The sequence below is a fragment of the Geotrypetes seraphini genome, chromosome 8, assembly GCF_902459505.1.
Source record: "Geotrypetes seraphini chromosome 8, aGeoSer1.1, whole genome shotgun sequence".
In the NCBI taxonomy this organism is placed as follows: domain Eukaryota; kingdom Metazoa; phylum Chordata; class Amphibia; order Gymnophiona; family Dermophiidae; genus Geotrypetes; species Geotrypetes seraphini.
Window position 1 is genome coordinate 82,981,051 of NC_047091.1, and position 26,479 is coordinate 83,007,529.

At 42.8% G+C, this 26,479-nt stretch overlaps 1 protein-coding gene across 5 annotated transcripts in view; it reads left to right on the forward strand.

Annotated features, from left to right (window-relative positions):
* The window catches only part of EML3 (EMAP like 3), a 223,747-nt gene that overhangs the window by 170,484 nt on the left and 26,784 nt on the right, over positions 1-26,479 (forward strand). For all 5 annotated transcript variants that reach the window (XR_004540289.1, XM_033954065.1, XM_033954066.1 and 2 more), the window contains 3 exons: positions 3,780-3,914; positions 8,877-9,015; positions 15,857-16,008. Coding sequence is in view for 4 of the 5 variants with exons in the window: in XM_033954065.1 (XP_033809956.1) it covers positions 3,780-3,914; positions 8,877-9,015; positions 15,857-16,008 (426 nt within the window). In the remaining variant the exon portion in view is untranslated. The remainder of the gene's footprint in view (positions 1-3,779; positions 3,915-8,876; positions 9,016-15,856; positions 16,009-26,479) is intronic.

The window sequence follows — 26,479 nt, forward strand, 5'->3', positions numbered from 1 at the left end:
CCACAAATCAATCAAGTAATGAAGCGTTCCTTTTTTAAACTAAGCATGATTTAGTCCATTTGTTCATTGCTCTTTCTGTTCTCACTAAATATCCTGGCCCATTCACCGATTATCCAACAAACTGACAACTGTAACTCATTATATGCAAGAATAAGACAAAAAGACTTAGGTAGATTACAAGTGATCCACCATTCGTTTAATCCATAACACGCAGAAATTCGACCACATTACTCCTCTCTTGAAAAAAGCATATTGGCTTCTACTACCCTACCGGATTACCTACAAGACATTTTTATTGATATTTAAAGTACTAACTTCAGGTAAACTGGTATATCTCCTATGATATCTCATTCCATACATTCCCACAAGAGCACTTAGATCTATAAATCAAAACCAACTGGTTATCCCATCCTATTGGGATACTGTCCACGAACATATCAGACAAACTTTGGAACTCCCTACTTCTACCATTGAGACTGCAGACATTATTGGAATATTTCAAAAAGGAGTTGAAAGCATTCCTTTTTAGAAATTTGTATTCATAATTTTGTTTCTTTCCCACTATTCTCATCTCCTCTTTCTTTGGTTAGATTTTGGAGATTTACACAGCTATCCTTATGTTTCTCCCTCTCCCACTATCCTATCAGAAAATGTAGTTCTACCCTCCATCCTCACTCTCATGTCCAGAGACAGTACGATACTTCACTCCCTGATTTTACATTATAAGATGATAAGAAGGTTTTTACCAAAATGCGGGATAGTAAGATATAATAAAATTTGAAACTTGAAACTTATTTGTTCTGTTTGTCTGTCTTGACTAGATTGCCCCTCCCATTGCCATGTTTACTTTGGAGTTGTGTGCTATGAAAATTAGAGGCACTTGTTATAGAATAGGGTATAGGGCATATCAGCCTCTCAACCAGCAGGTGGAGACAGAGAGAACTAAAATTCAATGCAAAGAAGAGAAGAGTAATGCATTGGAGATGAGTAATTGGGGATGAGTAATTGGGGATTAGAAATCAGAAGGAGCTGTATGTGCTGGGAGGTGAGATGCACGAACCTTGGGGTGATAGTGTCTGAAGATTAAAGGTGAAGAAACAGTATGACAAGGCTGTGGATGTTACCAGAAGGATGCTAGGCTGTGTAGAGAGAGGAGTGACCAGTAGAAGAAAGAAGGTGTTCATGCCTTTGTACAGGTTGTTGGTGAGGCCCTACTTGAAGTATTGTGTTCAGTTTTGGAGACCATATCTGGTGAAGGACATAAAAAGACTTGAAGTGGTCCAGAGGAATGCAACGAAAATGGTAGGAGGTTTGTGAGGATAGACTGGAAGCCCTGAATATGTATACCCTAGAGGAAAGAAGGGACAGGGGAGATATGATGCAGATGTTCAAATACTTGAAAGGTATTAACGTAGAACATAATCTATTCCAAAGAAAGGAAAATGGTAAAACCAGAGGGCATAATATGAGGTTGAAGGGTTGTAGATTCAAAAGTAATGTTAGGAAATTCTTCTTTACAGAGAGGGTGGTTGATGCGTGGAATGAGCTCCCGAGGGAGGTGGTGGAGAAGAAAACGGTGACAGAGTTCAAACAAGCATGGGATGCACACAGAGGATCTCTAATCAGAAAATAATGGGTATACATTGAAGGAACTAAGGCCAGTACTGGGCGGGCTTGCACGGCCTGGGTCCCGTATATAGACATTCAGTTGAGGAAGGGCTGGGGAGGATTTCGATTGCTGGGATGGTTAAGATGGGCTGGAGTGAGCTTTGATGGAGACTCCAGTAGATGGAACCTAAGCACACTACTGGGCAGGGCTCTGGGTTTCTGGCCCAGTAATATCTAAGAAAAAGGACCTTTTAAACTAAATTAATTTATGGAGCTTGTATGGTTGGGCAGACTGTATGGACCACTTGGGTCTTTATCTGCCGTCATTTACTATGTTTACTATGATATACGTGTAACTCTTTAATGATTGCCAGGTGCTTGTTAACCCCAATTATTGATTGTTATCACCAATTAAGTCAATGACTTTGTTCACGGATCTTTAATTCACATGCAAAACTGAGCACCTAAGGTTTGGGCGACCTATACAGAATTCCCCAGTTAACCCTCCATTGCTTCAGGTGGTAACAAGCCCTCTGAGGAAAGGAAAACACCTACTGTACCTGAATCTAACTCACCTTGAGCTAAAACAGGAAAAAAGTGTGAACTAAATCTAAAATCCCTTCACTTAATGGCATTAACTCAAGACCTCTAGAAAGAAAAGAACAGCTTGCTCACTCTCAGAGACGAAGACTATTTATCTCAAGTGCCCAAAGTCTACAACCAGAGCATATCATAGACTTTGGGCACTTGAGATAAATAGTCTTCGTCTCTGAGAGTGAGCAAGCTGTTCCTTTCTTTCTACAGTTGGCCTTCATTTAAGGTTTTGAGTATTTATACTATTTATTGAGTTGGACTGTAAATTAACTCAAGACCTGCCATTTGAGATAAAATATAATCATAGATCCACTTTCCTATATATAATTTTTCATTATGCATGTAAAAAAGATCACATCTCATCTCACCCCACACATATGTAGTGCTTTTCTAATATAGGCACAGCAATTGCAGCTATGTGACTTTGCTGCCTAGGTGACTTGTTATAAAATTACCCTCTCTACAACCAGACACATGGTTTTCCACACACTCACATAGTTTATAGTTTATTTAGTTATAGACCCCCCCCCCCCCTTAACAAAGTGGGTTAAAATACTACATTCACAATAAATATTACAAACAACCATAAATACAGACCTATATACAGTACATGTACCACTGGTTTAATATATTTTTTGATAGGTGCTATAATCATTAGAAAATAAGAATAGACATACTGGGTCAGACCAATGATCCATCTAGCCCAATATCTTGTTTCCAACAGTGGCCAATTCAGGTCACAAGTACCTGGCAGAAACCCAAATAGTAGCAACATTGCATTCATACTTGTCCGGTCAGATACATTCTCTTGCACACAGATATGGATTCCTCTCACAACATCATTCAGAGAGAATACTCCATCCAGCACGAGAAAGGTGGCACTTACTGTATATCTCAGAAACCTGCTGGGCAGTATTTCCTCTAAATAGCTCTTTGTGCCAAGGGTGGGGGTGGGATGAAAAGGAAAGGTGGTGCATCAATATTGCCTTTTCAAATGGGAGGGATACCTGCCTATCCACTGAGGAGATCTGAAAAGAAAGTTTGTGGGATTATTCAGAGACAATCCTCAAATATGCATAAGAATCCCACTACAGGGAGCTGTCAAGAGAATGGAGGATAAGGGGTCTCAGAAACCAACTTGGCTAAGGAATTACACCCAATGCAAAGTCTCAATGGTTCAAAGTTTCTTTCCATCACTGACCCTCTGGCCTCCTCCTCCTATTTTTCATTAACTTATTTCTTACTGATTCATTGAGTCATTCATATTTCTTCTAGATATCAGCCAAGTTGTTTTCTGAGACCCCTTATCCTCCATTCTCTTGACAGCTCCATGTAGTGGGATTCTTATGTATATTTGAGGATTATATCTGTCTATCCCTCAGGATTCAAATAATGATACTGAAGTCCCTATCCCTCCTCCTCAACAGCAGGAAGGCCAGCTGAGCTTACAGCTGCTTAGAGGGAATGTTGTTGCTGGGTATAATATGAAGAGGTTATAAAGAGCATGGCTCAACTTGATGCCCCAGAAATGAGAATGCCTGAATATTTTCCTGTCTTCTTTTCTCCCCTGCCTACAGAGTACAAACGAGTCTGTGCTTACTGTGGAGTTCAGTCCGACAGATAGCAGCAATATCATCACTAGTGGGAAATCTCATATCTACTTCTGGACCTGGCAAGGAAGCACTTTGACCAAAAAGCAAGGCATCTTTGGGGTAATATAGTCAGCACACTAATGAAAAAAGCAGGATGTTGTCAAGGAAACATACATAATAAAGTACTAAGGAAGGTAGTTAAGGTGTGTTATAGCCATAGCACATATTATTTGCCCCTTAAGGCATGGTACATGGGCTTGTTGTGCCACTGGGGCTTGCACGCGTCTGTGAAGCTGAAAGCTATGCTGTTGGTAGTTTCACTACCAGCAGGGCCTCCCAAGGTGGACAGGTTTCAGTAGAGATTAGATTGGATTTATTATATTTGATATACCTAATGTGACCATTTATTTTTTTCCCTCAAAACGGGACAGGACCCCCCCCTCCCCAGATCCCGTTAAATATAGTGCAAAGTCTAGACAGCAGATAAAAATTCTCAAAACTGACACATTTTGATCATGAGTCTCTGATTGCACTTCCTTCTAACTATGCATCCTTTCTTTCTGTCTTTCTCTCTCCCTGCCCCCCTTTCTTTCTTTTCTGACACTCCTCACATGCACCCTCCACTGTCCACCTCAAATGCTTGCTCACTACAGAGCTGCTTATCTTTCTGACCATCATGTTTTCCTCTGTTCCATAAAGCTGCAGCATGAAGCTGAACAGAAAACCATTATTTCTGTAATCACCCTTGTTGCGCAGCTCTAGAGACCAGACCCCCTGTGGATCCTTTCTGTCTCCAAGCCCCCCTTTTCTTTCTTTCTGTCTCCCCCCCCTAAGCCGCCGATGGCAGTTTCTCCAAGCCACTGCCGACACAGCAACAGGCCAGGTGCGTGCAGCAGCAACTGGCTGGCCCAGAACTTCCTCTCTGATGTCAGAATTGACGTGGAGGAGGGGGGGGGCTTGTGCAGTCGCTACTGCATGCACCTGATCTGTTGCTGCGTCGGCGAAGCAGGAAGAAGCATTGCCTTTAGATTGCCTGTCCCGTTGTCCCCACGCACAGCTTCGGGACGCTCTTTCTGAAAACGGGACATTTCGGCATCCCAAAGCTGTGTGGGGGGCAATAGGACAGGCGATCTAAAAATGGGACATATAGTCACATTAGATATATCGCTTGTACATGAGTACTAAGTGGTTTACAATACTAATTCATTAGAAATGAGGGTTACATTCTCATTAAAAAATTTTCCCTCTTTGTCCCAGTGGGCTCACAATCAATTATTGTATCTATGTAAGATGTATTTAAAAACATGCTAGAGAAATATGAAGAGAAGAAAGAGGTGAATGCTATAGGTATACAAAAAGGCAACATAAGACTATGCAGACATACCTATGCAGACTTTGGTGAGTAATCGCATACTGTAGGTTTCCATAGTGTTGGTGGAATAGAGTTGATTTCATTTGTTTCTGGAAGGAAAGGTAGGGAATTTCTTCAATAAATCCTTGAAGTATGGAGTTCCATAGATTAGGACCCGCATATGAAAAGGCTCTCTTTCTAGTTGATTGTAGTTTTATGTCTCTCAGGCTTGGGATTTCAATGCAGTCATGTTGAGATGATTTTAGAGCTCTGTTAGGTTGATATCTGGCCAGTTTCTTGTACAGATACTCTGGAAGATGAAGATATCAGGCTTTGAAGACTAGACAAAGCAGTTTAAATTCAATTCATTTGGTTATCGGCAGCCAGTGTAGTTTGAAAAGTACTGGCGCAATCTGGTCAGTATTGCACATGCCTGTTAGAAGCCTGGCCACAGTGTTTTGGATTAGCTGCTTATGTATTCTGCCACAAAAACATAATATCATTATCAAGTCGCTAGAAGTTGAATGAGTCAATGGCACCTAACAAGGCATGTTAAATGGTAATAACATGCATTGTATTACCATAATACATGTTAATATAAGTTACTATAGTATATAAGTTGCAAAGCATGAACTTACATGCAACACCATAGGCACCAGATCTGTGGGTACTAGAGTACCCCCAATATTCTTTCCAGCACTGCCCAGACATAGGGTTACCAGACGTCTGGATTTACCTGGACATGTCCTTCTTTTAGAGGGTATGTCCAGGTATCCGGACAACGTTTTAAAACCTGGCACTTTGTCTGGGTTTTGAAAAGCAAATTGCGTTGGGAGGGGTATCCGTGCATGCCCTCCCGACCGAGATGAGCAGGCTTGAGGAGGAGGGGTTAGGGGTGAGGCTGGGGCATGGTGTGGGCAAAATAGGGCAGGGATGGGTAGAACTGGGCAGGCTTGGAGGCGGGTCTAGGGGTCCAGATTTTACATACGTAAAATCTGGTAACCCTACCCAGACATCAGAGCTGCAATCTTTTCAATATAGAGCTGCAGGGGAAAGCAAGAAGTAAGGCTGTGACTCTGGTCCCTCCTCCTCCTGCAGCCTATTGGTCAGATGTTTCTCAGCTATCCAATAAGTTGCAAACCAGGCAGAAATAGTAGCTTAGGATCACCATTGGTCAGACACTCTTTAGTCGCCAATAGACCACAAGGTAAAACAGGATGGAAGGATGGTGTCTTCTATGTTACTAGTTCTACCTCCCTCTGCAGCTATTGGCTGGCTAAGGAATGTCTGAGCAATAGGCTCATAGCAGGAAGCAGAGGAGTGCAGCAGTCTAGGTCAGACAATCTTTCTCTGCACTGTAATGCTGCCCGATTCAAGATTCAAATCGATTTGGGTGAATCGATTCGAATCAATTTGTTTTTTAAAAAAGTGGCCTGTTTGATTCGGTGACTGACCCCCTCGCCCCCTAAAGCAGGAGCGGCAGCACTGCTTCTTGGTAGCCGGCCACTGCTGCTCCTGCTTTAGGGGGCGAGGGTCAGTAGGGAAGTGCTGCAGCAGCGTCCTCCGGCTTTCCCCCTGGTCTCCCTTTACTTAATTACAGCAGCCAAGTGAGCATGAGAACTTAAAAGTTCCAGAAAGAATAGTTCCCTGGCCACGAGCCTCCCCTTCCTATGTGCGCTAGTGACAACACAGACCTGGCTTCTTCCTACTTCCACTCTGCCTGCAACAAGCCCAAGCCTGTATGTGTCAGAGGCGCTAGCAATTTTTGACTAAGGGAGGGGGGTTAGAGAAGGAATTAGAGAGGGGGGTTGTGAGAAGGGAGCGCAGCCCTGACCAGGCACCAGCGTGCGTTTAACTGTATACTTTGCCTTCTTCCCTCGTCTATCTTCAGCTTCATGGATATCCATGAAGAGGAGGAGCTCACTAGCCCTATCTCCCTTCTCGCTTCAACCATTGGCCGTGCTGCAGGGAAGATCCACTGCTGCTAGTCTGCTCCAATTAGTGTTGAGCAGGAAGCCTGGGCGCAGATGCACGAACATCCATTTTTGTTCCATATTTGAATCATAATCGGAGCGAAAAGAGAACCTGTAGTGTAGTGAGATATTCCTGTATATGGGCGATCAATCTTGGTGAGTCTTCAGATCTGGAGGAATATACTCGTCTGGTCTCCTTTTACATCTTGCTACAAGCAATGGTATATCTATGGTATGTGACACCCATGGCGATCATTTTTTAACAACCCCTCCCCATATGTAATTAAGTAAAAGTAAGACCAGAAGGCTATGGGGGAACATGCAAGCCTTCGGGGGGCCCTGATGTAGAAGTACACAGAAGGAGGGAGGGAAGGGGGGTTCAAAGAGATGTGCATATGCCGGAATGGGGGGGGGGGAAGAAATAATGGGTCTAAAAACAGAGAAGGAGAGAGATTGTGGATAATGGGATTTAGGGAATGAAGGAACAGAAAGGGAGAGAAGTTGGATATAAGGGATGGTGTTGTGGGGATAGAGATACTGGGTAGGAGGGTAGTTGGGAAGAGAATGGGAGAGATGGTGAACCCTGGGGTGGTGGGGAAGGAGGGAGAGATGCTGGGTGAAAGGGAGGAGAGATGGTAGTTCTGGGGATGGTGGGATCCATCACTGCAGCTGTGGGGATGGAGACAAACAAAAGGAAAAATGCCAGATCTCCAGGGAAAGGAAACAGAAGGGGAGGACAGAGATGGAAGATGGATGGTTAGTACGGAAAACGAAGGCAATGACAAATAGGCAGGAGACCCTGGCAAGCAAATTATCATAAGACAACCAGAGCCTGGGACCAACATGATTTGAATAATGACCAGACAACAAAAGATAGAAAATATAATTTTATTTTCTGTTTTGTGATTACAATGTGTCAGATTTGAAAAGTGTATCCTGCCATAGCTAGTGTTAGACAACAAGCGTGAGATAGGATTTAACAGAGAGAGGAAAAGTCTTTTTCATTTGTTTATTTTGTTTACACTACAGCACCAGCGTGGGTAGGAGAGGGTGAAGGGGGTGAAGAGGCTATAAAATAAACCCACCAGGATGTTTGATAAAAACACCCAATTGGGCAGGAAAATCGAATCGAAAAATCAATTCAGTAGGATGAATCGAAATTTTTTTTCCTGAATCAGGCAGCACTACTGCACTGTATAAACTACCCCCTTAAGTGATGGAAGATAAAGGCCACCAGGCCCATGCAGTAGTCTGCTAGACTTTTTTCTCTCTAGTTTTCTCCTATTTAGATAGATGAGCTTCCACTAACATTCTCCAAACTGTCCTATATAGTGTATATCCATTTCTTTAATGCAGTCAACCTGTTACCCCCCACCAGCTATTTACCACCATGTTCTGTACTTGTCCCAAGCACTTTTAAATTCTATCAAGGTTTGATTGTCATTACCTCTGCTGGTAAATTTCAGTGGAGAAATATTTTCTTATGTTTCCTGAACACCTCCTGAAATTTCATATCATCAGTCCTTCCCTTTAAGTTTCCTTGTCCATGAAAGATTTCACCTTCTCATTCTTTATTAAAGCCTGTCAAATATTTGAATATTGATATTAGGTTGTTCCTATTCTTTTTTTTCTTCAAGATAAGGGAGCCCCAACATTCTGATGAAAAAGCAGGACTTCAACAAATTAAGGGAGTCACACACTAAGAGTGAGATCTTAATAAAGTCTTATACTTAAATGCTTTATCTTGTGGTTTTCCAGAAGTATAAGAAACCCAAATTCATTCAATGCTTTGTGTTCAATGCCAATGGAGATGTCCTGACTGGAGACTCAGAGGGAAACATCCTAACATGGGGCAAAACAGCAGCTGATATAAGAACCTTGGGGAAAGGTGCAAAAGGTGAGAGAGATTATTACTGGGCCCCAGAGGATTCTGGGATTGATGGAACAGTGACTGTATTCTAAAGCTCAGAGGATTCTAGTCACTGGTCCAGGTCACTGAAACAACATAAGTGAAGAAAAATGGTCTGTCAAGAATGTTGAAACTCCAAGTCTTTATTAATAATAATAGTCATGTTTGTTTGGTTTTTTTTTACTCTTTTCACTGTTAAATATATAATACTAATGCATCTACATTTTGGGAAATACTCATTAATATAGACATACTTGTTAACAAAAGAGTAATACAAGAATAGGCATAGAAGAAATTGCTTCTTAAAGCCAAAATAATATCATATTAGTCTAAGTGAAAGCAACATGTGTAACAGTGTCTGACCTGTTCAAAGAATTTCCTTTCTGACCCTTAAATAGTTGTTCCTCTTACCCTAGAAATATTCAGTGAGGAGTGGCCTAGTGGTAAGAGCTGCTGCCTCTATATCCAGAGATTGTGAGATCAAATCCCAGTGCTGCTTCTTGTGACTCTGGGCCAACTTACATAATCCTCCATTACCCCAAGTACAAAATAAGTACCTGCATATATGTAAACTGCTTTGAATGAGTAACCACAAAAAGGCAGTATATAAGCATCATTTCCATTTCTGAAAGTGTCATTAATTACTTGGTCCTCATCACATTCCAGTCTATGAAGTACCAAATAGCCTTTATTATGGGAGATTTCAGACCTACTGTGTAGCACTGTTTCATACCTTAGGGGAGGGAACCCTTCTTTTGCGGTGAACATAGGCCCAGCTAATCCATATTTCTCTACTCTAGTCGCAGGATCAGGACACACATGTTTTCAAAAAACAATTGCAAAATGCATTCACCTTAAATGTCACCTAGTAATTAGTTTAACAACATTAGACATCTACTGTAGCAATTATTAGCAGAAAATATGGGGACAGCACATAGCATAGCAGCTAGTAACATCAAGTAACCTGATAATGTCCCCCCCACATATATCCATTTGTCCGGATGAAATACAGTTGGTAAAGTCCACAGGATATGGGAAAGATATAGAAATATGATGGCAGATAAAGGCCAAATAGCCCATCCAGTCTGCCCATCCGCTGTAACCATTATCTCTTCCTCTCTCTAAGAGATCCCACGTGCCGATCCCAGGCTTTCTTGAAATCAGACACAGTCTCTGTCTCCATAATGCCCTATTCAGTCATCGGGATGTTGCCAGCTACTTGTAAGCTAGACTAGCTACAGTTGGAAACAGGATCTGGCCCTCGATGGACTGTTGTTCTGTCCACTGTTGTGCACCTCTGGCCAGTCTCTCAAAGAGGCTGCTTGAATATCTCCAGCATCTGCTGCAGAAGCCCCACAATTTGAAGAAGAACCAGCCTTTTCTGTTGCAACTCCTGCAGCACTTGCTACAGCAACTGTGCATGGGGCTTAGGAAGTGGGCACTGTAGGGGGCACTGCTATAACATCAGGTCCTTGGGGTTGGGTGAGTGGCCCTTAAGGCTCCTCCCCTTCCTCCTCCCCCTCCAGGAGTGGTATATCTGCCCACTGGTCCTTGGTGTCCTGGAGTGGCACCTCCACTTCCTTCTCATGGCTCTCCTCCTCGGCTTTTTGGTCTACTTCCTCTCCCTTTTGGTCTACTTCCTCTCCCTCCTGGGCCACCTCCTCAGCTCCTGGGCCACCTCCTCACCCGCATGACCCTCCTGGACCACTTCAGCCTGTTGATGTTGACCTATGTGTGGTAAAGACATGGAGTTAGGGTGACCACATCATACATGGGTTGCATAGTAGTGCTGCTGAGGGTCAGGGAATGGCATAGGTATGTGTTTTTTCCTAGCACAAAGAATCATCATGCCACGTGCAGGGCTAAAATATATACAGTATGTGTAGGACATTGGGAATATCCTGTTACTACCATGGTAATGTTCTGACATCATTAGAGACATTTTAAAAGGACTTCTACTTTGGACATCTTGCGAGCCATTAATCAAAACTTATGAGACATCTAACTTAGATATTTTAGGGATGATATAATTGACACTCTTGGACATCCAGGAAAATGTGTTTTATACAGCAATCCTCTAAACATTTATCTAGTTCATTTTCAAAATGGCCTGTCTTCCTAGATGTCTTTTCGATTGTAGCTTGATATTTTAAGAACATAAGAATAGCCTTACTGGGTCAGATCAATGGTCCATCAAGCCCAGTAGCCTGTTCTCACAGTGGCCAATACAGGTCACTAGTACCTGGCCAAAACCCAAGGTGTAGCAATATTCCATTCTACCAATACAGGGCAAGAAGTGGCTTCCCCCTTGTCTTTCTCAGTAACCTTGGACGTTTTGACTCAGGCTTAGATATCCCATCGAAAAAGCCCCTCCATATCTATGTATGATATAGCTACCAGGATTCTACTATTGATGAGACAGGGGTTGTATATCATGTAGCCAAGGGGATTCTGGTATTGATGAAATAGTAGCTACATGTCTAGTAGCCTAGGGAATTCTGGGATTTATGAGAAAAAAGGCTGTGCATAATATAGCCCAGGGGATGCTGTTGTTGATGAGACAGTGTCTGCATATATTCTGTAGTCCAGGGGATTCTAGGATTGATGAGACAGAGGCTGTGTATAATGTAGCCCAGAGATTCTGAGAATGATGCCATTGTATATGGTACAAAGAAATACAAAGGAAATTGAGCACAAAAACAAATCCAAACAGTGGGAAATCTGGCACAATGGATGTTAACTCAATGCCAGAAAAAAAACAGAAGTGAAAATTATTTTTTGTTAGCATCATCTTAATGCCCTACCCCATCTCTGCCCTGTCCTGGCAGGCTCTGTCTCCATTCCGGCTCTGTCCCCACAAACTCTCATTTGCACAAACCTTCAACACTTATAATTTTATATTGAAATCTTTTTTTTATTAAAGTATAAAAAGGGACAATATTCTGTACAACTGTTTATAAATCACAAATAGAGCTTTCCATTTCGATCTGGTTTTGGTACAACCTTCCCAAAGATTTAATTGCCTGTGTTTCTACATCATCTAGGAAGATAATTGGATTGTCTTTCAGACATGGGTGTAGAAAATAACCTACATTGTGTAGTGGATGAACAGGAAAATAAGTGTCTATTAAATGCTGGAAATGCTCCTTGATGCCAGCAATGATGGATGAATCTGTTGCAGTAACGTTGGAGCTGGGCACATGATGGAAGGACGCTGCTTATGGAAGGGGTCTGATTAGCAGACAAGACTCATGTTACCAAATCAAAGGCAGACAAATCACAAATGATGTCTTATAAAAGTAGTTCATTTAAATCCAAAAAGCAGCTTCTGCATTTTTTTTTTCAATCACTTAATTTAGTTCCCAATCGTCTAAGATGTTTTAAGTTTTTACATATTGCTAGAGAATGACAGTGGAACAAAGTTTTTCCCTGTCTCCATGGGCTCTGTCCCTATTCCTACAGGCTCTGTCCCCGCTTTGCGGTTAACTGTGGGTACCTGTCCCCATGTAATTCTCTGTTTACAATGAAAGCACCAACAGAAAGGAGTGTTCTTTTACATATACACAGGAATCTGTACATTAGCTGTTGATTCCCATTAGTTGCGAATCTGCAGAAGGGTGTCACTTTAAGACTTTAAACTCCTCCCCTTCTTCAGTGGAGAACAGCTCCCTCTTCAGTTTTTCCTTCTGTAAGCAAACTCAGAAGGTATGTTCAGATCTTACCGTTAAGACAGTGTTTTTGGTTGCCATAGTCTTGGCAAGAAGGATCTCAGAGTTACAGGCCCTCTCCTATAGGGAACCCTTCCTCCGGTTTACAGAGTCGGGTGTTTCTCTGCAGATAGTACATTCCTTTCTTCCAAAGGTAGTTCCCACCTTCCATGTCAATCAGGAGATTTGTTTATCCACCTTTCACCATATGGGTTTGGCAAAACAGGATAGAATTTTGTGGAAGCTAGATGTACGTAGAGCCCTACTTATCTATCTGGATTCCAGACTTTCTGATCACCCTTTTGTGCTGACCAGCCACTTGAGTTGAGGCAAGCCAGCTTCCAAGACTTCAATTACCAGATGGATTTGCATGGTTATCTCATCTTCCTACACTGCCTAAAGGAAACAGCCCCCTATCTCTATCGCAGTACATTTGACAAGAGGTGCAGTGGAATCCTGGATGGAGTCCCAGGTTGTGTCACCTGATGAAATTTGTAGAGCAGCTACTTGGTCTACTCTTCACACTTTTACGAGTGTATGAATGCTATTTATTACGCTTTAAAGTGCCATCTCACTGAGTTCTTGAAGCCTTTTCCTCCTCTTAACTCATCTTCTCTCTCATCAAGCTGCACTATGGGGTAAAGACCTCGAACAATTGCTTGTGCCCACTACCTATGTGGAATTTAGGAAACGCCTAAAAACACATCTGTTCATGAAGTACTTAGGAAACCAACCTATACAATCTTAATCCTCAATAAATGATTGCTAGAACTATCAATAATTAAGTCTATATTTTGTTTATTCCATTTAATCTGTAACATTACTAGTCTGTAACATTTCTAATAATTGTAAACCGCATAGAACTTCACGGTCCTACGGTATATAAACTGTTATTATTATTATTGCCTCCTGAGATTTCAAGTCTGCCGCGAAATGCTGGAGAGGAGGAGAGGCACTGGCTGACTGCCTATAGGACATGTCTCTTGCAGTGAGAGGCATATCCTGTAGGCAATCAGCTGGCACCACTGAAGGCTCCTTCTCTCTGCATGTCTTCTCTGCTGGCACTCCCCACTGGCTGGTTAGGGCCCGTCTGGAGGACCTTCATGCATGTGTGGATGTCAATGTGATGATGGATGTCAATGTGCATGTGACATCATCACATCGATGTCCTTGCACTTCCAGATGCCTTGAGCTGCAGCCATTATGTTTAGTGTGCCGCGGCACGACAAAGTTTGCGGGACACTGTTCTATAGAGTGGATGTGGCGGCTCATGAGGATACCGCTTTTGGGTTCTTGGTTGTGCAGGCAGGCTCATCTGTCCCTCCCTAGATGTCTGCCTTCTTTGGTATGTTAGCTAATGTATGGATTCCTGTGTATATGTAACAGAAAGAAAGATTAGATTCTTATCTGGATAATCTTGTTTCTGTTAATATACACAGGAATCCGTATGACCCACCTTGTGCAGACTTTTGATTTGCCCGATTTCTGCCTTGGACATTGCCAGTGTCCGTCTCGGGACCTCTTCTACTGTATTTAAGATTAAGCAAAGATATTGCTACAGGAACAAGGGAGCCCCTATTCCCTTTCCTCTTTGGAGGGTTCTCTAGCCCTTAATAGTTGCAATTATCAGGTTGGTTCCTAGCTACTCGTGCATAACTTGTTGTTTGATGTTTACTTGTTAAATGTTTATTAATCATTGTTCTTTTTCATAAGTTACAAAGCAGAACAGTATGTTTGTTGCCAGGGAAGCTCCCTGTGCCACTCCTTCTCTTTTCTTCTTTTTCAGTGGAGGTTGATTGCTTTGGTACCAACTGAAGAGGGAGTTGTTCTCCACTGCAGAAGGGGAGGAGTTCAGAGTCACTTTAAGACACTCTTCTGCAGATTTGTGACTAATGGGAATCAACAGGTAACATACAAATTTCTCATATATCAGGCCTGCACAACTCAAAAATGATTTGGGGCTGAAACGAAGTTGGAAAATGTAGCGAGGCCTGCAGGTAGGGGCCACGGCTCGAGGCACCCGGAAATGCACGGATGTTGCCATGATGACATCACGCACATGTGTGACATCATCACGTTGACATCCGCGCATGCACAGAAGCCTTCCAGGCGGGCCCTGAGACGCCAGTAGGGGGTGTCAGCAGGGAAGATGGCAGGAGAGGAGAGGCACTGGCGGTGGCTGATTGCCCTAAACTACCCAAGTTGTGCCCAAGATCCTGACCCCTTTACTAATTGTAATGCAATTTTTTCCTTTCATTTTTCATATACACACAATACACACAGCAGATATAAATTCTCAAAACTGACACATTTCGATCACTAAATTGAAAATAAAATCATTTTTCCTACCTTTGTTTACTGGTTATTTAATTAGTTTCTGGTTGGACTTCCTTCTGACTGTGCATCCAACATTATTTTCATAATCCAGCCCCAGCTCCAGCCCCTTTGGGTCCAGGTCTCTATCTCTTTTCCCTCTGTTTACCCTCCCCAGATCCAGTGTCAGTTCTCCTTTGTACCTACCACTACCTTTGTTCCAGGTCTCCCTCTCTCTCCCTCCTCTGTTATGATCTTCCATCTCTCTGTTCTTCCTCAGGGTCTCTCCCACTCTGTCTGCACCTCCTATAGTCCAACATCTGTCTCCTGTCTTTCCCCTTTAGTCTTGTCTTTCTTCTGTTTACAACCCTCCCCCCCACCCCAGCATTTGTTCTCCTTTCTTCCAGATCTTTCTCTGCTTTTCTCTTTCTCCTTCCTTCCTCCCTCCCTGGTCCAGAATCTTTCCACCTCTCTGCAGTCTCTCTCTTTCTCTCTCCCCCCTCCAAGTCCAACATCTACCCCCCTTTCTTCTGCCTCCCCTTTGTTTCAGGTTTTTCCCTCTCTCTCTGTCTTTCTTCTGCTAACATTTTGAGTCCTCCCACCTTTGATCCAGGTGTTTTTGTCTCTCTCACTCTCTTTGTCTTCGCCCTCCCTAGGGCCTGGCATCTCTCTCTCCTAAGTAGAAAGGATGTCCTTTTGATCCCTACCCCATATTTTACCGGCAAAAGGGTGGGCAGTTTTCAGATGGTTTATTTATCTCAGTAAATGTCTTTTGAAATCTGCTTTCTGTATGTAATTCATTCTCCTAGAGACATTCCAGATTGTGAAGCAATTGAAGGCTCATGAAGGCAATATTTTCTCACTGTGCCTTTTGCGCTGTGGATCCGTTCTGAGCGGGGGTGGAAAGGACCGTAGGATCATCCAATGGAGCCCCTCCCTTGTTGTGGAAAAGGAGACTGAGGTGAGCCACACAGTTTGAGATTTCAGTTTCCCTATCAGGAGAAACTTAGTACACAGTATATTTCAGCAGATAAAGACCAATATGGTTCACATAGTCTGCCCAGCAGGGATTTACCCACTTTTGTTGATGTATACAAATTTCCTTATGGATATCAACAGCTACTGCCTTTTCTCCCATGCCCCTCACCTCAGCTTGCAAAGTACCCTTATAAGAAGTAAGGCACCATTTTTAGCAGCCGCCATAAAAACGGCCGCTGATCACTTGTCAATCAGGACACCGTTTAGAGATTCACACCTTTGGGAAAGGTAGGTGCTGGAAATATAGGCCAGGGTTTTCAAGGCCTACATTTCTGGCGCCTACCTTTTGACATGAATCGTGCCTATGGAGGCGCTTTACAGTGCCTAACGACACTTCCGGTGTTAGCAACGTCTACATTAGCTTTAGGCATCGTAAAGTGCCTCCATTGGTAAGATTCTGGCGATGCCTTTTTTTAGGCGCTGGTAGGCGCCTTGAAATTTGTTTTAAAAGTTATTTTAAATGGTGGTTTGCACTTAGGCACCTAATTTCATGCGCATTTATAGAATATGGGCCCAAGGTTTCATTTGGGTTCCACCAATGCCTTCATGTAGATGAGATTTGATCACTACCAACACTTCATTTCAAGTTTTAACTTTAATACTTGATATACTGCATATTGAAACCAACTATGCAGTTTACAATAATTAACATAAAATTTAAAAAGGAAAAAATGCCATTTTATGAATCTAGAATCAGATTAATAGCATTGTAATCCAGGTGTTGCCACCGCCCTACAGATAAGGTCTTAATTCATAAGGGATCAGTATGCAATGCCATTTAACTGGTTTGAAATGGCTTCTGGCCAGATAAATCATTTTTAGCAATATTTAACTGGTTAGCGCCAAACTCATAACCAGCTATTTTGGGGGTGTATTATGGGCAGAGTCAGCACTTGGTTCAAGCTGGTTGAGTGCTAATATTCAGAGCTTAACCAACTAGGTTAACCATATAAATAGAACTGCATAAAGGTCAGTCCTATCTTTATGCGGTAACACAAAGCCAGTTAAGTGCTGAATGTTGCACTTAACTGGCTAAATGCTAGTTGGCTCCACAAACCTGAAAATTCAGTATTGGTGTCCACCAGCTGAATATCGACCCATAAATGTTTTCTCAAAGAAATAAGCAAACCGATTGGTTTGCAAGCCCTTTACGACCAGATTTCCCTCCTGCATTATTCACTAACGCCTGTAGCGATCCGATCCCAATCGTCCCATGCAAATTAGTAAAACCCCATGCAAAATAGCCAAGCGATTGATTCACTAACAATTGCTTGGCTATTTTGAGTCGGGTTTTACTATTGGCAAACCCGACTGCTGCAGACCTGTCGGTAACTGAGTTACTGTCAGGTGTGCAGGTATTTTGACAGGCCTGCCTGTCTTTTTTATTCATTTTTTTTTCATAGCACAGATATTTTATGTGTGTTACGCAAAACAATGGCCAATCAGGGACTTCCTTAGACTCCTCCCTAAGGAAGTCCCTGATTGGCTGAGGTGCCCCAGCCCCTCCAAAGGGAGGAGCCTGAGGCGCCTCAGCCAATCAGGGCCTTAGGCCTCTCCCCATGCATCAGATGATGCGCCGGGACAGGGCCTAAGGCTGCTATTGGGCAGCGGGCGGCCGAAGAGTAGGAACAGGAGGACTTTCCTCCTGCTCCCGAAGATTTTGGCAGTGCATAGGAGCAGGAGGAGGGTCCGGGCACCCCTCCTGCACCCAAAGATGTTGGGGGAGCCTTGTCCAAGGAGCAGGCGGGACCGGGCACCCCTCCTGCTCCCAACTATTTTACAGGTACCAGGTGGGTGGGCCGGGCCCGACTGCCTGGGCCGACGAGGGGTGGGCCGGAGGGTGGTTGGCCTAGAAGCAGGAGGGACTTGAGCACTGAGCACCCCTCCTGCTCACAACTTTTTACTGCCGGAGGGTGGGCCTTGCTGGTCAGCGAGGGAGAGGACCTTAGCATCCCTCCTGCTTTTTTCTCCAGGGGGGGGGGGGCAAAGCGGGCAGAGAAGAGCAGGGCAGGCAGGAGAGATCGGTCCCTGGGGGAGGGGGGGTCGGGAAGATCTCTCTTGCCCTCTCCCAGACTCTCCTGCTCTCTGCCGCCGTTCCCCGCAGTGCAGGCCTGTTTTAAAACCACGGGCTAGCACTGCAGGCAACGGCGGCAGAGAGCAGGAGAGTCCTGGAGCAGGGAAGAGAGATCTGGGCTGGGCTGAGCCCTGACAGCAGTGACAGGAGGCTGCTTCTCCTGTCACTGCTGTCAGGGTGTGCGCATGAGTGGGGATCATTCTGGTTGTGGGTAGGGAGGCGTGCTAACGATCGTCACCATTTGCATGCAGGCCTTTACTGAATCAGTCGGTCGGCATGCAAATGGAAACGGATCGCGCACGATTTGGAGGTTTAGTGAATCCTGGCCTAAGTCCTATTTTGAGGGGAGAAGTTGCTTATTGGTCAGAGCTGCTACTTCAGCACCCTGAGATTGTTAGTTCAATCCCAGCCTGTTCCCTGTGACTCTGGGCAAGTCACTTAACCCTCTATTGTCCCAGATGCCACAGCTGGATTGTGAGCCTACCAGGACAGATAGAAAAAATATTCAAGAGTACCTGATTACAATTCAATGTATTTGGGTGAATCTCTTCTCGAAAAGGCAGTTAATAAATCTCAAAGCATAAATAATGGGGCAAATTTTTCTAAAGCGTAAGTCCAATGACACTGAACATTGAAGAATTGATATCAGCCAACTGAATTTGGCTAAGTGATGGACTCATTAATAGATTCTGTTGAGTTGAATATAAAGCATGACATGATGGATAAAGAAAGAATAAATTAAATAGAAATAAAGAGAAAGCACTATTATGTATATTGAACAAATTTTGAATGGGATCTTCACTGATACTGCTGTCAATGTTCTGATTTCAGTGGGGTAATGTGATCCCAGCGTTTTGCTCCTGCAGTCTTCTTGACAGCAGTGCTCTGGATAAGTTGCAATATCTTGATGTCAGCCAGATGAAGATCTTGAAAAAGAGCATTGCAGTAATCTAAATTTCTAGTGCAACAGACACTTTATCCCTGAACCTTTAGTTAGTTGACCCCTTCTTGCAAATATTTTTGTAGAGAGCCTCATTAGCATTCTTTTGCTCCACCTCCCGTCCTTCTGGACTGTCCTCCAATTCCTCAGTTGTCTTCTACTAGTGAGATGGTAGGAACCTGTCTTTTCTACTCGTATTTATTTTTCAGTTAAATTTGGTTTCTGTTTACCGTTTATGAGGTTTTTTTGGTGCTGCAGATGATCCCAATGTTGGGGTATCTCTGGCTGCTGGAGAACATAGACTCCAAGGTTGAGGGTCTGCTTCCAAGAGTCAGACTACCCTACAGTACACCCACTTGGACAGCATGCACTAACAGTTAGGAGCTCAGGGACCGATCCTTGGGAGCAAGGCCTACCCCAGATTCTGTCCACAGTGAGTTTGAGCACAAACTGAGTAGCTCAATGGTGGTTTTTCCAAGATCGGGGCCGACTGCTTTCCTCCCCCATCTGTGTACATGAGATTTCGATGGTTGTTGAGGTCTCTAGCTTGTTCGTTGGGGTCCAAGAGGCAGTCCACAGAGACATACAGTCCTGATTCCAGGCTTGCTGAGGCAGACGTTCTCCCTGTAAGCTATCTGCAGCTTCAGCACAAGTAGCTCCCAGCACATAGCATGGCACAGTGAGTACCATGCTAACATCGTGGGGGGGGAGGGGTAAAAGCAGTTTTTTGGAGTTCTAAGGTTAGAGCCAGGATCCCCCCATCTCTAAAATCCCCAAATTACTAATTTGTAGACCCCTGTGTAGCCCCCAGGTCGTTTTTGGTAGTAAAATTACTGCTGTAGCAGCCATCTTAGATTTCCATATTTGAAATTAAAAGTCTCTGTTGTTGTTAGTTGCTATCGACTTGTGTTTGAGTCCTAGTGACTTGATGAATTACAGATATATAAAGAAATCAGTTTTGTGCTAGTCTGGTAAGATCCTTCAGTATCCTCCCCATGGTTGTTTTCAGCATGTCCAGCCATCTGCTTGCAGGTTGCCCTCTTTGCCTGGTTCCTTCGATCTTCCCAAACATTGTCCTTCTCCAATGGTCTTTCTCTTCTGACAGTGTGACCAAAATAAGATAGTCGTAACTTCATCATTTGGGCTTCGGTGACTTAGCCAGTTTGATCTCTTCCAGAATTGATTTGTTAGTTCTTCTGGCAGTCCACGGCATGAATAAAATCCTTCTCCAGCACCAAAGCTCAAATGAGTCAATCTTCTTTCTGTTTTGTTTCTGTAGTGTCCAACTTTCACATCCATAATTGACCACTGAGAAAATGAGTGCATGAACAAGTCTGATCTTCATTTGGAGTGTTATTTCCTTTCCTCTGAATACTTTGTCAAGAGCCTTCATTGAAGAGTGACCAAATGCTATTCTGCAGAGTATTTCTTTCCTGCTAGTTTGTTCTTTGTTTTCGAAAGTGCCCAGGAGATTGAAATCCTTTACACCTTCTATTGCCTTCAAGCTCAAAATCTTCATCATTTTCCATGTTCATGATCTTGTTTATGTTCAATTCTAATCCCATGTTAGACTTTCAGCTTTGACTTTTCTCAGTAGATAAAGCACATTTTCTTTGCTGCTAGTGATAAGCATTGTATCATCTGCTTAGCACAGGTTGTTTTTATTTCAGCCACCAACTTTGAAACCAATGCTCTCTTCTTCCAAATTTGCTTTTCTGAAGATGGCTTTGCCTTAAAGGTTGAACAGGTAAGATGATAAGATTCATCCTTGCCTGACGCCACATTTTATTGGAAACCAATCAGTGTTGCCATATTCCGTTGTCACTGCAGCTTCTTGATTTTCATAGAGGCTCTCTATCAGCTGAGTTATGTGTTTGGGTATTCCCATTTGTGCTAGAGTTCTCCTTAGTTTATTGTGATCCATACAATTAAAAACTTTGCTGTAGTCGATGAAGCAAAACTATAGGAGCTTTTGGTATTCTTTGCTGTTCTCCAATATCCATCTAACATTGGCAATAATGTCTGTTGTTTCTCGACCTTTTCTGAAACCAACTTGAACTTCGGGTAGTTCTTGCTCAACATACGATTGTAGCCTTCAATGTGTTATTTTCAGCAGTATTTTGCTGACATATGGAATTAATGCAATTGCTCTGTAGTTGTTACAGTCCTTGGTGTCACCTATCTTTGGTATAGGCGTGAACAGTGATCTTCTCCAATGTTTTTTCCTTCCAAATCTTTTTACATAGTCAAGTGAGGGCCATGATAGCACCTTCTGAGCCTTTGGCATAATGGGTTATAAGCATGTGACTTGTTTTTCGACAAAACTTTAATTGCTGCTGTGACTTCTTTTGAAATATCTGGCTCTTCTTCGGCATCGATTTCTAGTTCAATTTCTCCAGTGTTATCCTCATTGCCTTTTTTGTTTAGGTTTTCTGTATATTCTTTCCATCTATTTTTAATGCTTTCTGGATCATTCAGTATTTATACTATTGGTGTCTTTAAGCATCCACTTTCACTATCATGGTAGCACACTTGTAATATCAAATATTTAAGTAAAGGGATGTGCTAGCACTATTTTGGGAATGCTTATTAACACCAACATTTCAACTTACTACTAAACCAAAACGTACTGCTACCAGCCACAGACATGTGGAGAAAAAGATCTCAGTACAGCTTCATGGATCCTAAAAAAAACTCCACATAACCAGACCAACAATTTATAGCAGTTCTTCTATCACTTTTCAGTTAGCAGGTTAAGTCTTCAGCCCCACCCAAAGTCTCACAGAAGTAGCAAATGTCACAGTTCAGCCACACAAACCGGGTAAGCAGATAATCTGACTTAATCCAGCTCTGTCTGTAGCATCAGCAGATCTTCCTCTCTGAAGACTCACAACTCCTCCAGCTTTAGATCCCGCTCGTCACTGTCCAGACCACAGTCAGGCTCCTGGACACCCACCTACTTCACCTGACAATGAGATCTTTGTTTTGCATTTCTGCTGCGTCAGGCGTGGCAAAAATTCCACTGCACAAACTCCCAGAGAAAAACTACTTGTGACAGTTACAAAAATTTCCCTGAAACCCGCAGCTGAGCAGAAATACCATTGGAAACAAGAGACTGGACTTGATGGAATCAGTGGCGTAGTAAGGAGGGGCGGTCTGCCCCGGGCGCTGGCACCTCTCCACCCCTCTGCCTCTTCCCATTCCTCCCCTCTACGCGCACACCCCCTTTTCCCCATACCTCTAGTTGAAGTTGTTGTTTGCGGCGGTCAAACATTCTCTTTGCGACCCCTGTCGGCTCTCCCACTGACATTACTTCTGGGGGGAAGGGAGGGGTGAGATGAGGGTGTGGGAGGGGCACCACTGCTTTGGCCACCTCTCACCCTTGCTATGTCACTGGATAAACCATTGGTCTGACTTGGTATGGCTATTCTTATGTGCTTTTGTTCTTATGGGGAAGCCACTACTTGCTCTGGGATTGGAATGTTGCTAATATTTGGGTTTCTGCCAGGTACATGTAACTTGGATTTGCCACTGTTGGAAACAGGATACTGGGCTAGAAGGATAATTGGTCTGACCCAGTATGGCTATTCTTAGTTCTTATGTTAGAGCACTTTTCAGTATCAATTTTAATTTGTATTACTGTTTGCTGGTCTTTTCTCTCAGTATTTTATTGTGGATTGTTGCTTCTTCCTTAGCTCCTAGATATTTATATACATCTTCCTGTTCAAGTTCCTTGTTTGCACAATCATCAGTCAGAGAGATATTTCCAGTTTTACTTAATTTCCCTCCTACGACAGTTGCTTCAGCATCCTTATCCAGGCCTGATGTCATCAGAAAAGCTTTTCCCTAAACAAAGTTGTTCTGCCAAATGGTAATTGCTGGAACTGTAGAGCTTCAAGTCTTTTACAAACAGCAGGTGTGATGCACAGTAACTTCTGGATCTTTATCAGGTCTAGGATTAAGGCTAGATCCATAACCGAAGAGTTATGAAGTGTATTCAAAGGATTAAATTCTGTACATAACAAAAGTAACGACAGAGTGTCCCTGAATTATCACTCACTGGCTCCTGATATTAGGAACGACAAACTGTACAATTCCATACAGTAGATTTACCACATTTTCATTTAATAGTTATGGATCGATAATATGTCCCAGAAGGTTAAAGCTACAGCCTCAGCACCCTGAGGTTGTGGGTTCAAACCCACGCTGCTCCTTGTGACCCTGGGCAAGTCACTTAATCTCCCCATTACCCCAGGTATATTAGATAGATTATGAACTCGCCGGGACAGACAGGGAAAAATGCTTGAGTACCTGAATAAATTAATGTAAACTGTTCTGAGCTCCTTTTGGGAGAACAGTATAGAAAATTAAATAAAATAAGGAGTTCAAAGCAATTTACAATTTAGAACTGACTGGCTATGTCCAGGAATTACAGACATAGATATCAGATTTTGTGTTCATGAAAGCATATGATTATGATACATATAGGTTTGAAGAGAAGCTTGTCCATTTCTGGTGTTGTAATCTTTACAATATATGTTGTAGGTATAGGTGTCTTTTTCCAGGTTTATAGAGTGATAGGCATGTAGATATCCTGCAGTATATAAACTGTTGTTATTATTTTTATTGTTGCTACTATCAGATATTCACTGCTACACTCTGTAATTCGATGTCTGTGCAGTTTCTCTTCATTGTAAACTGCCTAGAAGTCGCAAGATTGTTGGCGGTATATAAGAATAAAGTTATTATTATTATTATTATTATTAGAAAGCTTAATCATCTATCGAGATGGGTAAAGTGGCTTGTCGTTTGTTTGGTTTCTGATATTTGAGTTGTTTGAGTGAGTGAATGAGATATTTTCCAAATTTTCAGGCCTTTATGAAAGTTTTGGTAGGAAGGGGTGTTTCTTAATTTAGTGTTTATTTTGTACATTTCAAGGCAATATAATATCCAGGAGTGTGAGACACTATCAAAGTTTTCTTTTAATGAATCCATGCTACACTGAGATTTCTGTTTTTCTTAGTACTAGCCATGATAGCTTTATTTAACAAGAGCTGACCTTGTGTTCCATTACTCTCCTCTTGTTGCCCTTCTGCTCTATTGTCATGATGTTATTAAAATCAATATTACTACCACTACTACTTATCATTGCTATAACTCTACTAGGCATATGCAGCGCTGTACATTAAACATGGAATAGACAGTCCCTGCTTGAAAGAGCTTTCAGTCTAGTTATTATAGACAAACTGGACAAAAAGGTGCGTCTATACACAGTGATCAGATGGAGAATTACAGAGAGAACGCAAGACAGATGGGTGCTAGCTATAGTCTGTTTACCTCTTGCAGTGAGCAGCTTATAGAGTATAGCAGGGTTGCCCAAGTCCAGTCCTCAAGATCTACTGGCAGGCCAGGTTTTCAGGATATCCACAATGAATATGCATGAGATAGATTTGCCTAAACTGCCTTCTTATTATGCAAATCTCTCTCTCATGCATATTTATTGTGGATATCCTGAAAACCTGGCCTGCCAGTAGATCTTGAGGACCGGATTTGGGCAGCCCTGGATTAGAGGGAGACAAGTTATTGATCTGAATTTTTGAGAAGGTTACTTGGATCTCCCTTTAGAAGAAGAAGTGTTCTGCACGATTTCAGCCAGTGGGGTGTCAGATCTGGCTGCCTGGTCAATTCATTTTTGCAGTTTGCTATGTCTTGGTGAAGGAATGTTAATTCTTTGAGTCAAATGTTAGTCACTCTGGGCCAGAACTCTTCCAGTTTGGGGCTCTTTTGTTGTTACTTCAGGCCATTTCATAGCTACAATGTTTAGCCATTCCTCCTATATGCTGAGTAGCCCTCAGAAATACATAGCAATTCACCAGTTTTTCTACTAAATTTTTGTCATGTTCTCCTTTGACCCTTTCTAACACCTGGGGGGCCATCTGTGATTGTGGATGACAAAAGTAACCTTGGCTCACATTTTAAAATATTCTTTGATGAAGATGGACATTAAACCTTAAAAAGAACTATAGCCTGATCAAATGAGAACTCTAATTTGCTTATTTTACCATCCTGTTCCATGTTTAGCCAATAGTTTTATAAAATGTTCTTACTGTTTTGTGTGTCACCCTCTTCCAGGGTTGATAATTCAGCTCCCACCACCACCAATTTTGGACTTGTTCCTGAGTTGTCCACCTTCCACCAAGCTTTCTATTTTGGCTCCCTAATTCTAGACATCCCATTCCATTGATAAAGTTTGGATTTTCTGTTTTGGCCTGGCAGTTCTCTCCTGCTTCTTATTTCTTTCAGCTCAGTCAGAACCAGGCTTCATTTATATCACCCAGGTATGTTTCTCCTACTATACTGTATATTTCACCTCCTTTCTCCATTAACACATATACAGTACTTTAGTTTGGGTTGTTATTGCTGGGCTTCAGGGCATGTAACATTGTTTCCTTCGAAATGCTGACAACCATGAGCTTTTAATGGTCCATCTGCTCCCTCAGGAGTATCCCCTATGTTGGAGATCTTTGTGTCGTCCACAAAAAGGTAAGCTTTTCCCTCTAACTCCTCTGCTGTATTGCTCACAAAGTAGTTGAACTGTTTTAAATCTGCACTTAAGACTTGGTTATTTTCCCAGGCCTTCAAGTAGATTTCCATAGCCATTGATAGTACACTAGAGGGTTTCTCCTTTACACTTTTATGGCCCCATCAAGTTCAATTATATGTTTAACTATCTAAGGCCTGAAACCCGCCCACCAACCTCATTCTCTTAGCCCACAGAAGTTCCCTGAAAGTCTATGCCATGACTGGTTTAACTGTGAGCTTGAGACGCATGATGCCAGAAGTTGAGTTTGTTCCCATGGTATCAAGTCTTGCGAGACTTAATGCTGCAAGATCAACCTTAACTTCCATTCCAGCATAGTTCAACGTTGTGGTGAAACCAGTAGCAGCAGAGAAGCATGGATCCCACCAGGCCTTCTGCAGACTGCTCATAGCAGGAAAACAGAGCATCCGAGGCAGAGGAAGGATCCATCAAACATTACAGCAGGGAAGCAAGGATCCATCCAAGCAATCAGATGAGAAGAATGAGATTGGGGAAGGTGGGGGAACATATAAGAGAGGGAGAGGGGGTGAAGGATAGGGGAAGAGAGAGAGGAAAAAGAGAACATCAGCTAGATACTAGAAAAAAAGCAAATAGAGACAGAAGTGCAGGCAGAAAAAAAAGTTGGGGCTGAGGGGGGGAGAGGAGGAGGGTCATTTTGAAACTGCCATTGGCATTACTCAAATAGTGGGGAACAGTGGCATAGCCATAGAAGTAAGGAGACATGGTCCCTTCCAATCCTACACTGTACCCATTAAATGGCTGGAGAGGATGCCAAAGCT